General features: G+C 36.4%; 1 protein-coding gene across 4 annotated transcripts in view; it reads left to right on the forward strand.

The window, feature by feature from the left end:
• HPSE2 (heparanase 2 (inactive)) overlaps positions 1–15443 on the forward strand; it is a 778921-nt gene that overhangs the window by 499210 nt on the left and 264268 nt on the right. For all 4 annotated transcript variants that reach the window (XM_003255321.2, XM_003255319.2, XM_003255320.2 and 1 more), the window contains one exon: positions 4239–4410. In XM_003255321.2, the coding sequence (XP_003255369.1) occupies positions 4239–4410 (172 nt within the window). The remainder of the gene's footprint in view (positions 1–4238; positions 4411–15443) is intronic.

The raw sequence follows: 15443 nt of genomic DNA on the forward strand, positions 1-15443 counted from the left end.
TTAAAGTCTCCTTCCATTGTTCTTGAATTTTCTATTTCTCTCTTCAATTTTGTTTAATGTATTTTGGTGGTGTCGTTAGGTATATATATGTTTCTAATTGTTATATCTTCCTGATATTGAGACCTTTCTTCTCATTATAAAATGCCTTTTGTCATTATAAAATGCCTCATATTATCTCTAGTAATGTTTTTATCTTAAAATCTATTTTTTCTGATATTAGTATAGTTATTTCTGCTCTCTTATGGTTACTGTTTTTATAGTTTACCTTTTTTAATTAATTAATTAATTAATTAATTAATTTTTTGAGACAGAGTCTCGCTCTGTCAGTCACCCAGGCTGGAGTGCATTGGTGCAATCTCGGCTCACTGCAAGCTCTGCCTATCAGGTTCACGCCATTCTCCTGCCTCAGCCTCCCAAGTAGCTGGGATTACAGGCACCCACCACCACACCCGGCTAATTTTTTGTGTTTTTAGTAGAAACAGGGTTTCACTGTGTTAGCCAGGATGATCTCGATCTCCTGACCTCGTGATCTACCCATCTTGGCCTCCCAAAGTGCTGAGATTACAGGTGTAAGCCACCATGCTGCAGCCTACATAGTCTGCCTTTTAAAAAAAAGCTTTACCTTCAATCTATTTGTGTTTTTGAATCTGAAATGTGTCTCTTATTAGGATCTATTTTTTATTCAGTCTGATAATTTCTGCTTTTAATCGGAGTATTTAATCCATTTCCATTATTTAAGATTGTTGATATAATTGACTTTACATGTGCCATCTTGCTGTTTTCCATTTATCTTGTGGCATTTTTGTTCCCCTGTCTCACTTTTCATGCCTTTTTGTGTAAAAGAAATACTGTCTAAGGTACTGTTTTCATTGTTCCTTTCTTTTCTTTTCTTTTCTTTTGTTTCACACAAGGCCTTGCTCTGTCACCCAGGCTAGAGTGCAGTGGTACGACTACAGCCCACTGCAGCCTTAACCTCTTGGGCTCAAGCAATTCTCCCACCTCAGCCTCCTGAGTAGCTGGGACTACAGGTGCATGCCACCACACCCAGCTAATTTTTCAAATTTTTTGTAGACATGGGGTTTCACTATGTTGCCTAGGATGGTCTTGAACACCTAGGCTCAAGCAATCCTCCCACCTCAGCCTAGCAAAATGCTGGGATTACAGGCATGAGCCACCACACCCAGCCTGTTTTGTTATTTTCTTAGTAGTTTCTTATTACAATACATGTTAACTCATCACAATCTATTTTCAAGTAATACTAACTTAATTCTAGGTTTGCTTGTTTGTTTTGAGACAGAGTCTCACTATGTCACTCAGGCTGGAGTGCAATGGTGCGATCTTGGCTTACTGCAACCTCTGCCTCCCAGGTTCAAGCGATTCTCCTGCCTCAACCTCCTGAGTAGCTGGGATTACAGGCACCCACCACCACGCCAGGCTAATTTTTGTATTTTTAGTAGATACGGGGTTTCACCATGTTGGCCAGGCTGGTCTCAAACTCCTGACCTCAGGTGATCCACCCACCTCTGCCTCCCAAAGTGCTAGGATTGCAGCTGTGAGCCACCATGCCTGGCCCTTAATTCTAGTTTAATACAGAGACTTGTTTCAGTACAGTTTCATTCCCCAGTCCTTTGTGCTATTATTATTCTAAATATTATATCTTTATATTTTATAAGCCCAACAATACAGTTGTATATTTTTGTTTTATGAACTGTCTTTTAAATCAGTTAAGAGAAGAAAAGAGTAATGAATATTTTTTAGTTATTCATGTAACTACCTTTATTTATGTCTTTTATTTCTTTGTGTGATTTTGAGTTACCATCTGGTATCATTTTATTCCAGTCTGAATGACTTCCTTTCTTATTTCTTATAAGGCATATTTGCTCACAACAAAATCTCTTCTCTCTGTTTTTCTCAGAATGTTTAACTTTGCATGCAGTTTTCAAGGATAGTTTGCTGCATATGGAATTCTTGGTTATCAGTTTTGTTTTGTTTTCTTTCAGCATTTTGAATATATCATCCTACCGTCTTCTGGCCTCCATTTTTTTCTGATAAAAACTCAACTGTTAATCTCATTGTGTTCTCTTGTATGAGATAGTCATTTAAGTTCAATAATTTTCTTTGACTCTTTTTTATAATTTCTTTTTCTTTATGTATATTTCTATTTGATGGATCATTAACATTATACTTTCCTTTAGCTCTTTATTATTTTTAGTTTGTTTTTTTTTTGTTTTTTCTTTTTTATTTTTTGTTTTTTTGAGACAGTGTCTCACTCTGTCACCTAGGCTGGAGTGCAACGGTGCAATCTGGCCTCACGGCAACCTCCGCTTCCCAGATTCAAGCAATTCTCCTGCCTCAGCTTCCCAAGCCAAGTAGCTGGGACTATGGGTGCATACCATCATGCCCAGCTAATTTTCATATTTTTAGTAGAGACAGGGTTTCACTGTGTTGGCCAGGCTGGTCTTAAAATCCTGACCTCAAGTGATCCATCTGCCTCGGCCTCCCAAAGTGCTGGGATTACAGGCATGAGCCACTGTGCCCAGACTCTCTTTAGTTCTTGAACATATTTATAATAAGTCTTTGTCTGCCAAGTCTAATATTTAGGCCCCCTAAGAGGTAGTTTCTATGTTTTTTGCTGGTATGGGTCAAACTTTTCTATTTTTTTCGTGTATAATAGGTTTTTTGTTGAAAACTACACATTTTAGATAATATACTGGACCAACTCTGAATTCTGTATTTCCATACCATAGGTCCTGGACTAACTCTATAGAGTCTGTCTCTCTTGAGTCATGTAGCTACTGATATCTCTTAAGTTTTTTTATTTCTTAATCATTTTTTAATTGTTAAGACAAGCCTCCTGGGGGTTGCACTTGAGTCACCATAGCTTAATGGTGAGCTGAGGATTGATCAGAGGTTTTGCTTAATTCTCTTGAGCCAGTAAGCCTTCCACCTTTTGCCAGTGGATCTCTCTGTTGGTTGGGAAACACATTAAAAATTTAGGCCTTTTACAAGTCTAACTGGGATTTTACTTTCAGTCATGTAGTCTGATGTTTCCTTCATAAGCGTCCTAGGTTTCACACTTATCTGGAAATGTGTGGATAGCTAGCTATCCTCCTACTATCCACACTACTATCCTGTAGTCCCTCCTAAGCATATTTAGCCTTCTAGATTGCAAGGGGTATGTGTGAGATTGTCAAGGTTCACTGTGGCTGCCTTATTCCCCAAATTTTCCTATTATATTTCTTGCAAGTCTACAGGTTTATTTCTTGTACCTGCCAGTATCATATTCTCAAGCCAGCTGAGATGTTGGCCTTTCCTGGGGTATGCACACCATTCCAAATCAAAGTAGCCTCCTCCAGCTGTGGAGCTGCTGGTTTGGGGGAATTTTTCTCCCCTTTTAGAACTACCAAGGTAATGGAGGCTGGAAGAGGAGGCTTTGCTCAAAATTATTTCAATTAGCTACTTTGTTAATGAATATTAATATTTTTTCTGACTTTTTGGCAGTGAACATCTTTATGAAGATTTCACTTCTTACCATATGTATTAGTTTTCTAGGCTTGCCATAACAAATTATCACAAATTTCATGGCTTAAAACAACAAAAATTGCTTCTCTGATATTTTAGGAGGCCAGAAATCTGAAATCAGAGCATCAACAGGGTTGGTTTCTTCTGGGAGTTTTGAGAGAGAATCTAGTCCATGCCTCTTTCCTAGCTTCTGGTGGCTTCCAGCAATGCTTAGCCTAGCAACATCTCTCCAATCTTTGTTGTCACTTGGCATTCTTCTGTGTCTGTGTATCTGAACTTCCTTCTCCTTTCTCTTATAAAGACAGAAGTCACTGGATTTAGGACCCACTGTAATCTAGTATGACCTTATCATAACTAGTTACATCTTCAAAGATCCTGTTTCCAAATGAGCTGACATTCTGAGATTCTGGTAGACATAAATTTTGGGGCAATCCAGTATACCATTCATTATGAAGTAGCACCTGAAAATCTGTATGGTCTCTGGTGTTGATTAGGTTATCTTTTTGTGAAAATTAGTTTGAAAATGAATGGAACAGCAAGCTAACTTGACCTTTTTTTGTTTGGGTGGTTCTTTAAGTTAAAATAATTCACACCCACTTTTTTATTGTTTTTTTTTCATACTATTAAGAAAAAGGCAGAGAGATCTGTGGACACGAAAGTGTTGGCAGAGCCTTAACACTTCTCAACTCTGACTTACATGTCTGCTTTTAATCTAGAGCCAAATAACTATCGGACCATGCATGGCCGGGCAGTAAATGGCAGCCAGTTGGGAAAGGATTACATCCAGCTGAAGAGCCTGTTGCAGCCCATCCGGATTTATTCCAGAGCCAGCTTATATGGCCCTAATATTGGGCGGCCAAGGAAGAATGTCATCGCCCTCCTAGATGGGTAGGTCAGATTATTTAGCTTTTCTTATGACATTGTTCATTTAATGAATTAATGTATTTGCATTTCTCCTGGTTATTTATTTATTTATTTATTTTGGCCTTAAGAAAAAAGGAGGGACTCTTTCCATAGTGGCTTCACCCACTCTAAGTCAGAGATTCTCCATCTTTCTCATCATTCTAGGCCTTCCATAGTCGACAGGGGTTGGTGGGATGGGGAAGGTATATCACAATCTCTAGGATGGGTCGGAAAGGAAACATTGTTTGAAAAACCACAATTAATATTATGCATCTTATAGCATCATTTTATATTTTTAAAACAAAAAAAATTACTCTATACCAGTGTCCTCTTGTAGAAAGTGAAGCTTTACAAAATCTTGGCCAGCAAAGCTGGGTTAAAAAGTTGAAAAACACTACAAATACTGGTAGATTAAAGGTCTTAATGGGCCTATTAGCAGATATTCTAGAGAATTGCTACCACTTTTCCTATTTAGTTTTGACTGAATCTAACAATTGTTTTTTAAAATCACTTAAGGAAAGATACTGATCAGGAATTTTTCTTTTATGCGTCAGAAAAAAAATAGAGATTTATCTCTCAATGTATATGTACTAAATATACAGTGAAATATAACTAGAAACACATAAACATCTCCAGCAACTTGAACTAACAATAACAAAAATGTCAGCACTCTAAATTACCAGCTCTGTATTCCTTTCTAATCCTCCTGGTTATACAGATATAATTTTACATAGTTGTGATCATTGTATATGCATCATTTTGAGTGCCGCATTTTTTACTCATTGCTTCACATGACCCTTATTTCTACATAGTTCTCATATTGTCATTCTTAATAGCAATAAAATATACCATTGCATTAATGCACCAAAGTCTGCCTAAGCATTCCCTCACTGTTGGGCATTGGACTGTTTCCAAATTTTGCTTGTAATATATAGCACAGCTATAAACATTTTTATACAAATTGGTTATTTATTTCTTTTGAACTACATCCTTGGGCTATATTCCAAAAAGTAGGGTTTCTTGGTCAAAGTATATGATAATTTTTATGGCTTTTATATTTGTTGCCAAATTTTTTTCAGAACAATTTCATCAGGTTTCAGGGCAGCAATGTATCAGTATATCTTTTTCCCCAATATCCTATAGCAATGAATGTTGTCAATTTTATTAATTTACCCTATTTTAATTAATGCAAGATCATGTTGCATGGTTGTTTAAACTTGAATTCTGTTAACTATGAAAAGAACTCAGCATTTTCAAATCCTTATGTTTTCTTGTTTCCTCTTATCCCAAATTTGGTTAGTAACACAACAACCATTTTGCCTGAGACCTAGACATGGAAGCCGTTTTAGGTCAGTCTTTTCCTTTATTCACACATTCAATTAGTTATTAAGTACTGTAATTTCTGATTTCTTAATATCCCTCATATCCCATTTACTTTTCATTTTTATTTTAAACCTTATTGTTTTTAATCCTAAATGATTTCTTGGTATCTAGCTAGCCTCAAACTCTAATAATTTTTCCATATAGATTCCTGAGTAGTTATTTTTTATTGTTGTTTTTTAAACACAGAGTCTCACTCTGTCAGCCAGGCTGGAGTGCAGTGGCGTGATCTCGACTCACTGCAACCTCCATCTCCTGGGCTCAAGCAATTCTCCTGCCTCAGCCTCCCGAGTAGCTGGGATTACAGGTGTGTGCCACCACACCTGGCTAATTTTTGTATTTTTAGTAGAGATGGGGTTTCACCATGTTGGTCAGGCTGGTGTTGAACTCCTGACCTCAGGTAATCCACCCGTCTCAGCCTCCCACAAGTGCTGGGATTATAGAGTAGTTTTTTTTTTCAGTTGGTTTGTAGTCTTCTAGTCTTTTCTTTTTATTTTATTTTATTATTATTATTATTATTATTATTATTATTATACTCTAAGTTTTAGGGTACATGTGCACAATGTGCAGGTTTGTTACATATGTATCCGTGTACCATGTTGGTGTGCTGCAACGTCTGGTCAAGTCACTTCTGCTTGAAATCCAAACCCTTTCAGATGCACTCATGACCTTTAGGGTCTGCACCTGCCTAAATTTGCAGCTAATAAGCAGTGATACCCCCTTGCCCTTTAATTACATCTAACTACATCAAAGTACAGTAAATTTTTAATGTAAATTTTGGAAGATGCCATACTCTTTTATACCTTTACATCTTTTTATTTTGTGTCATTTTGTTAAGAATATCAGCCTCTCCTCTTGTTTTTCTCCTTTCTCTAGATCTTCTCTGACATGTTGAGGCAGGATTTCTTAGGGCCTCCTCTGTCCTTGCATGGCACTGTATTTTTCTGCTATAGCACTTATCAAATTGATGATAACATTTGTTTATATATCTGCCAGCCATGATAAACCACCGAGTAGGGTCAGGACCCCATTTGTTTTATTCATTCTATATCTTCAGAATCTAGGAATATAGTAAGTGCCTTATAAATGCTTGTTGAATGAGTAGTACCTGTCTTATTCAACAACTGATTTTAAGGTCATCCAACATAAAAACAGTATGCATAATTGCAATTATGAAGCATTGAAAAGCATTGTATAAGTAATGATTTGACTGGATTATGTTGATTTTATAAATCATGATGACTAACTTCAGTTTTATGAAACTATACCAATGTCTAAGTTTTTAAAAAATTTTATTGATACATAAAAATCATACGTATTTGTTGTATATTATTTATGACAATTTTTTTATTATTTCTTTGAGTTGGGAACATTCCAAATCTCTTCTAGCTATTTGGAATATACAATAAGCCACTGTTAGCTATTGTCACACTACTGTGCTATTGAACACTAGAACTTATTCCTTCTATCTGTGTTTTTGTACCCATTAACCAACCTCTCTTCATCCTCCCTCTCTCCTTCTCTTCCTAGCCTCTGGTTACCACCAATTCTCTACCTCCGTGAGGTCCACTTTTTCATTTGCTCCTACGTGTGTGTGAGAACATACAATATTTGTCTTTTTGTGCCTGGCTTATTTCACTTAATATAATGTCTTCCAGTTCCATCCATGTTGCTGAAAATGACAGAATTTCAGTCTTTTTATGGCTGAATAGTATTCCATGTGTATATATACTACATTTTCTTTATCCATTCATCCTTTGATGGACACAGGTTGATTCCATATCTTGACTATTGTGAATATTGCTGCAACAAACATTGAAGTGTGCATAATCTTTTTGATATACTGACTTCCTTTATTTTGGATATATACCCATAGGTGGGATTGCTGGGTAAGCTTTTTTACTGAGGTAGTTACAGAACCAAACCGGACTGTCTTTCCACTTAGGATATGAACTCTATGAAGACAGAGATAGAATCTTCATGTTTGTATTTAATATCTTCAGGGATTAGCCTGTGGCCTGGAAAATGGGAATTACTTAACAAAATGCTTATTTTATTGTTTTCATTTCCTCATTTGGGAACTGGCTATTCTTAATCATCAGTTTTATCTAAAGGCATGAGAATTACTATTTAGAGTTATCTCAGTTTCTTGTTTTTCTTTTGTAAACTTTTATGCATCATCTATGTAATGACAATTTTATCTTAATCTAATGCGTTTCTTGTGTGTGTCCTAAAACATGTTTTTATTGTTTTAGAAGTTTCTTTTCATTATGATTTTTCTTGTCTCGTATTGTTCCACAAGCTCTGCCTACAAAATAGAAATCCTAGTCAAAAGGAGATTTATCTAAAAAAATTACATATCCAATAACAGAGAAAAACCTATACCTCTACCTTGACAAATCTACTTAGTCCCTAATTTTTAAAAATGAGTACAGGCAAACCTCGTATTTATTGCGCTTCACATATATTATAAATTGAAGGTTTGTGGTACCTCACTTCATGTCTCTGTGTCACATTTTGGTAATTCTTGGAACATTTCAAGCCTTTTCATTATTATTATGTCTATTATGGTGATCTGTAATCACTGATCTTTGATGTTGCTATTGTAATTATTTTGGAGCGCCATGAACTATAAGATGGCAAACTTAATCAATAAATGTGTGTTCTGTCTGCTCCACCCACCAGCCATTCTCCCATCTCTCTCTCCCTGTTCTCAGGCTTTTCTATTCCCTGAGATGCAACAATATTAAAATTACACCAATAAATAACACTACAATGGCTTCTGAGTACTCAAGTGAAAGACTGACATGTCTCTCATTTTAAGGCAGAAGCTCAACACGATTAAGCTTAATGAGGAAGGCATGTTGAAAGCCATGACAGGCTGAATGCTAGGCTTCTTGCACCAAACAGTTAGCCAACCTGTGAATGTAAAGGTAAAGTTCTTGAAGGAAATTAAAAGTGCTACTTTGGTGAACACAAGAGTGATAAAGTGAAACAGCCTTATTGCTGCTATGGAGAAGGTTATAGTGATCTAGATAGAAGATCAAACCAGACACAATATTCCCTAAGCCAAAGCCTAATCCAGGACAAGACCCTAACTCTCTTCAATTCTATAAAGGCTGAGAGAGGTGAGGAAGCTACAGAAGGAAAGTTGGAAGCTAGCAGAGGTTGGTTTATGAGGTTTAAGGAAATAAACTATCTCCATAACATAAAAAGTACAAGGGGAAGCAGCCAGTGCTCTACAGAAGATGCAACTAAGATAATTAATGAAAGTGACTACACTAAACAACTGATTTTCAACATAGATGAGACATCCTTCTCTTGGAAATCTGAAACTCTGAAAATCATAGGGTCTCTATGAATTATGTTAAATCTACTCCACCTGTGCTCTATAAATGGAACAATACAGCCTGGATAACAGCATATCTGTTTACAGCATGGTTTACTGAATAGTTTACACCCACTACTGAGACCTACTGCTCAGGAAAAAAAAAGATTCCTTTCAAAATATTACTGCTTATTGACAATGTGCCTGGTCACCCAAGAGCTCTGATGGAAATGTACAAAGAAATTAATTTTTTAAGCCTGCTAACTCACCCTCCATTCTGCAGCCTAGAGATCAAGAGTAATTTTGATTTTCAAGTCTTATTATTTAAGGAATACATTATTTGAGAAGTACATTTTATAAGGCCATAGCTGTCATAGATAGTGATTCCTTCTCTGATGGATCTGGGCAAGGTTAATTGAAAACCTTCTGGAAAAGACTCACCATTCCAGATGCCATTACGAACATTTGTGATTCATGGGAAAAAGTTGAAATAGCATTATTAACAGGAGTTTGGAAGAAGTTGACTCTAGCCCTTGTGGATGACTTTGAGGGATTCAAGACTTCAGTGGAGTAAGTAACTGCAGATGTGGTGGGCATAGCAAGAAGACTGGAATTAGAAGTGTAGCCTGAAAATGTGACTCAATTGTTGCAATCTCATGATAGAACATGAATGGATGATGAGTTGCTTATAAGTGAGAAAATAAAAAGATTTCTTGAGATGGAATCTACTCCTGATGAAGATTCTCTGAACAGTGTTGAAATGATACAAAAGGATTTAGAATATTACGTAAACTTAGTGGATAAAATAGTGGCAGAGTTTGACAGGATTGACTCCAATTTTGAAAGAGTTTCTACTGTGGGTAAAATGCCATCAAACAGCATTGAATGCTACAGAGAAGTCTTCCATGAAAGGAAGAATCACTTAATGTGGCAAACGTCACTGTTGTTTTATTTTAAGAAATTGCCACAGCCATCCCACCCTTCAGTAATCACCACCTTGATCAGTCAGCAGCCATCCATATGAAGGCAAGACCCTCTATCAGCAAAAAGATTGTGACTCACTGAAGGCTCAGATGATCATTAGCATTTTTAGCAATAAAGTATTTTGAATTAAGGTATATACATGGTTCTTTTAGACATAATGCTGTTGCATACCTAATAGACTATGGTATAGTGTAAACATAACTCTTATATGTACTGAAAAACCAAATAATTTGTGTGACTCTCTTTATTGTAATATTCACTTTATTGCAGTGGTCTGGAACTGAACCTGCAATACCTCTGTGGTATGCCTGTAGAGAGCCAAAGATCACAAGACACAAAAAAGAAATCAGTAGCATGAAAGATAAAAACCAAGATAAATTAATTAAACAATTGACCCAAGAAGAATTATAATTCAAGATCCAGTCCTTTAAAAATAAAAATCTGTAATTGGTTTCCTTATAATGATATAGAAAGATATGGTATTTATGGAGTAAAAACACATTTCTATGAAAAAGCTATGAATCAGTACAAAAAGATCATTTTGAAACTAAATATATTCTTGCTGAAATTTTCTAATAAAGTTTAAGGAGTGATTTCTTAGACACAACACTAAAGGCAAATGTGATAAAATATATCAATGATAAATTGGACTTTATCAAAACGAAGAACTTTTGTGTATCAAATGACACCATCAAGAATGTGAATAGATAACATGCAGAATAGGAGAAAATATTTGCAAGTCATATATCTGATAAGAGAATGGTATCCAGAATGTATATAAAGAATTCTTACAACTCAACAATGAAAAGACAAATTACCTAACTAAAATATGGACAGAAAGGATTTGAGTGGACATATTTCCCAAGTTATACAAATGGCCAATAAGCACATGAATAGATACCTAACATTGTTAGTTGTTAGGGAAATGCAAATCAAAACCGCAGCGAGATACCACCTCACATCCACTAAAATAGTTATAATCAAAAAGACATACAATAACAAGTATTGGAGAGGATGTAGAAAAATTGGAACCCTTATACAATGCTAATGGGAACATAATATGGTTCAGCTGCTTTGGAAAACAGTCTGGCAATTACTTAAAATGTTAAATGTAGTTAACATAAGACTAAGCACTTCCTAAGAGAAATAAGAATGTATATCCACACAAAAACTTGTACACAAATATTCATAGCAGTAGTATTCATAATAGCTAAAAAATAGAAACAATCCAAATGTTCATCACTTGAATAATAGATAGGGAAAATGTGGTATATCCATACAATTAAATATTATTAGACAATGAAAAGAAACGAAGCACCAACACATGTTACGACATGGATAAACCTTAAAAATATTATGGTCACTGAAGGAAGCCAGTCACAAAAGGCCGTACATTGTATGGTTCCTTTTATATTACATGTCACAAATCAATAGAAACAAAACATAGTTTAGTAGTTGCCTAGGGCTGGTGAAGATTGTGGGGAAATGAGGAGTGTCTGTAATGGATACAGGGTTTCTTTTTGGAATGATGAAATATTCTAGAATTAGATTGTTAATGGTTGCACAACACTGAAAATATAATAAAAACTATTGAATTGAACACTTCTCTGAGTGAATTGTATGATATGTAAATTGTATTTCCAAAAAGAATTTGAGTCTAATAAAATATTTAGAAGATAAAAGATAAAGCTCCTATACACAGAGCTTTATACAGAGACAGAGAAATATTACCGATATAGAGAATCAATTAAGGATATCCAACAGCTGGCTTATAGGAGAGCCAGATCCCGAAACAAGAAAGAGAAGTATGGTTACAGAAAGAATGAAAACTTTACCAACCTTGACAATATAAAAGTACAGGGACAGTTGATAGAAATAGAAGGTAGAAATGGAGAGAAAAAATACCATATGTGAAGGGTGATATCCTTATATAATATATGGTGATTCAGAAAATATTGTCTAAACTATTAGAATAATAAATGGAGAGGTAAAGGAGAAGGGACCCAGTAAACCAAGCACATGGAATTTGCTTGACTCTTGGTTAGAATGACTTATGGCAGCACTTTCTTAAATATGCTCTGGAGAATATTACTTCTACAGGATATTAACATTATGTGGAGAAAAAAAAAATAAAACGTTCCATGGTCAAGTAAGCTTGAGAAATGCTGGGATCCACATATTTACTGAAACACTTACCTGTGCTTTTAATATATTAGTTTACATTTGTAATCTCCAAGAAGGGGATTTAACATGCAGAATTTTCTGAATTTTTTTGACCACAGCATCTTACTTTCAGAGACCATCTTGAGGGATTAATGTTCCACTAACATGTTTGGATCACATTGACTTCGAATATGCACTCTGGATTCGGTGGGTGATGGCAGTAAAGGAAACATTCAAAAAAGAATTACAATTTGGAGAATTCAGAGAACCTGGATTGCCTCAATACCCTCATTACTACTCTACTTGTGTGCATCTTGTCCCCCTCCTATCTGTTCACTCAGTTGCCAGAAAAATCATTTACAGACCTAGTTCATATGATGTCAGTCACTTGCTAAAGACACTTTAATGACTTTTCATTGCTCTTAGAATAAAATGTAATCTTTTACCATGGCCTGCAGGGCTCTGCAATGAATGAGCTAGCCTCTATCCAGATCTTCATTTTTATGTTCTACCACATTCTCTTTTTCTTACCTCACTCAGTCCTTATGGGCCTGGTTATGTGCTAAGACAGTACCATGCTCGAGCAGTCTCCTCCCCACATGGCTGGTTTCTTCTCATCCATCAGAATGCTTCCTTGAGTCATCTAGCGAAGTAATTATCTATCTAAACTAACAGGGTATAGATAGTTATACTTTGTAACTATATATTTATTGTTTGTTTGCTTATCCTTTATAGATTATAAATTCTATGAGGGCAAGAAGTATGTTGTGTTTACTATTGTATATACAGTGCTAGCAACAAGCCTAGTACATAGTAGGTACTCCAGTTTGTTGAATGAGTGAAGAATGAAGAATGGAAGTTAAGCCAACATTCTACAGAGTTGCTAGTGGAATATTCTAACCTGAACCTGTGTTAGAATGGAAAGCTAGACAGAGTTTTCTGCTCCTATTGTGGCTCAGAGAGCTGTGGGAAGCATTTAAATTTGAGCAAAGGAGATAGAAGCAGGACAAAACTAGGAAGCAAATAATGGTCTTTGCCATCATGGCAGACCACATGATATACACTATATGTTCAATAAAGCAGAAATAGAAAAATTGCCATTTTATATCCAGATTTCTGTCTTTAGTTGTGTCTAATCACCAACACTTCTACTAAGTGCCTAATCCTGATTTATCGATTCCATATTTTCCGCAAAGCATGGGTAGGTATGAAGGCTGTATAAGTGGATGAGAATGGAAATTTTACTGTATTCCTATACACAGACTTCCATTGCGACTTTTATGGGCCCAAGGCACTTTTGACTTAATGAGTCCCTTCCTTAAAGACATTTTAAAAATTATATTTACACTCCATTGATATAAAGACATATAACAATTTTTTTCAACCTTAAACTTGTTTTATTTCTTCTAATTTTAACAAAAAAAAAAGTGGTCTATAAAAGTGTTGTGGTTCCCAGGCAGTGTGCCTACTGTGCCTAATGGACAAGTCAGTCCTGCCTGTACATGCCAAGAAGGGAATTCAAATAGAGACAAAGGTAATTTTGGATATTTAATTGCTATGATACCCACTCGAGACATCAGTCTCCTCATAGGTGGATAGTAATAAGTTATTTAAGATGTCCCTTTCGTGTTTAACTTTCATGAGTTCTGTGATAGTTTAGCACATGACAGACAAGTTCCTGATTTATTTTCTAATACATAACAGTAGCCTTCTGTTTTCTCTAATAGTGAATCAATATAGCAGGATGGTGAAGAGCCTACACTTTGGAACTAGATGAGACCTGGATTATTGATTACCTGAATTGTTTTCGTTGTCGTTGTTGTTGTTTTGACACAGGGTCTCACCCTGTCACCCAGGCTGGAGTACAGTGGTACACACATAGCTCACTGCAGCCTCTAACTTCTGGGCTCAAGCAATCCTCCTGCCTCAGCCTTCCAAATTGCTAGAATTACATGTGTAAGCCACCATGCCTGGCCATGTGTGAATGACTTTGAGCCAGATACTTCAAGTCTCTGGGTCATCTGGAGCCTCAATTGTTAACAACAGATATATTTGCAAGATGAAAAGGCAGGTTTCAGTCTAATAGCTTTTTTGCATATGACTCAATATAGCTTTTTTTTTTTTTTTTTTTTTTTTCTTAAGACGGAGTCTCGCTCTGTCGCCCAGGCTGGAGTGCAGTGGTGCAATCTCGGCTCACTGCAAGCTCCGCCTCCCGGGTTCACGCCATTCTCCTGCCTCAGCCTCTCCGAGTAGCTGGGACTACAGGCGCCCGCCACCACGCCCGGCTAATTTTTTGTATTTTTAGTAGAGACGGGGTTTCACCGTGGTCTCGATCTCCTGACCTCGTGATTCGCCCGCCTCGGCCTCCCAAAGTGCTGGGATTACAAGCGTGAGCCACCGCGCCCGGCCGACTCAATGTAGCTTTCTAAGCAGTTCAGAGAATTGAGTGAGGAAAGGAACTAGAAAGATTAGCTACAATAACATGTCAGTATAATGAGGGTAATCACAGCTCTCCTTCCTGTCTAAAAACCTGCTTATACCACTTTCTTGTTTGGAGCAGGAAGATGCACAGCTGGGTACAATCTAATGCACAGAGTAATTATCACGATGTTATTCCTAATAATTGTTCTGTTTTATTTCAGCTATGAAACAGTTTTATGACTTGACCAAATTATAGGAGGAGAGAAGATAACAATATATTACTCTTAGTTTATAAGATGAAAATTTCCATCTCTCCACCTCTAGAGAGACCAAAGCTGTTCAGTGCTCATTAACAGGAAAGTACTGTATACTGCAAAGGTCTACTCCCTAGCTGAGAATTGTATTAATGACCAGTTACTTCTAAACTTGCTTTCATTTACTTTTATTTTGTTCCTGAAAAGGCCTTCTTTGCTGATTGAGAAAGCAGACTACTCCTTTACCCAAACTCAAGCTTTTGAGTTACTGTCATTATAATGGAGGATGTTTCTCTCTGTCTCTAATACCAAAGAAGTCAGTCTGTCGAACACTGAAGATGGAGGCTGGAGTCCTGAAACATAGACTTCAATTTGACACTTTACTAGTCAGATGGTCTTGAGAAATATTCTTCCTCACTTTCTTATTTTCCAGTTTTTCCTCTCTTCCCTCTTCTTCTTTCCCTCACAACCCTGCTTTCCCCTCCAAG

The sequence above is a fragment of the Nomascus leucogenys genome, chromosome 3 (assembly GCF_006542625.1).
Source record: "Nomascus leucogenys isolate Asia chromosome 3, Asia_NLE_v1, whole genome shotgun sequence".
Classification (NCBI taxonomy): domain Eukaryota; kingdom Metazoa; phylum Chordata; class Mammalia; order Primates; family Hylobatidae; genus Nomascus; species Nomascus leucogenys.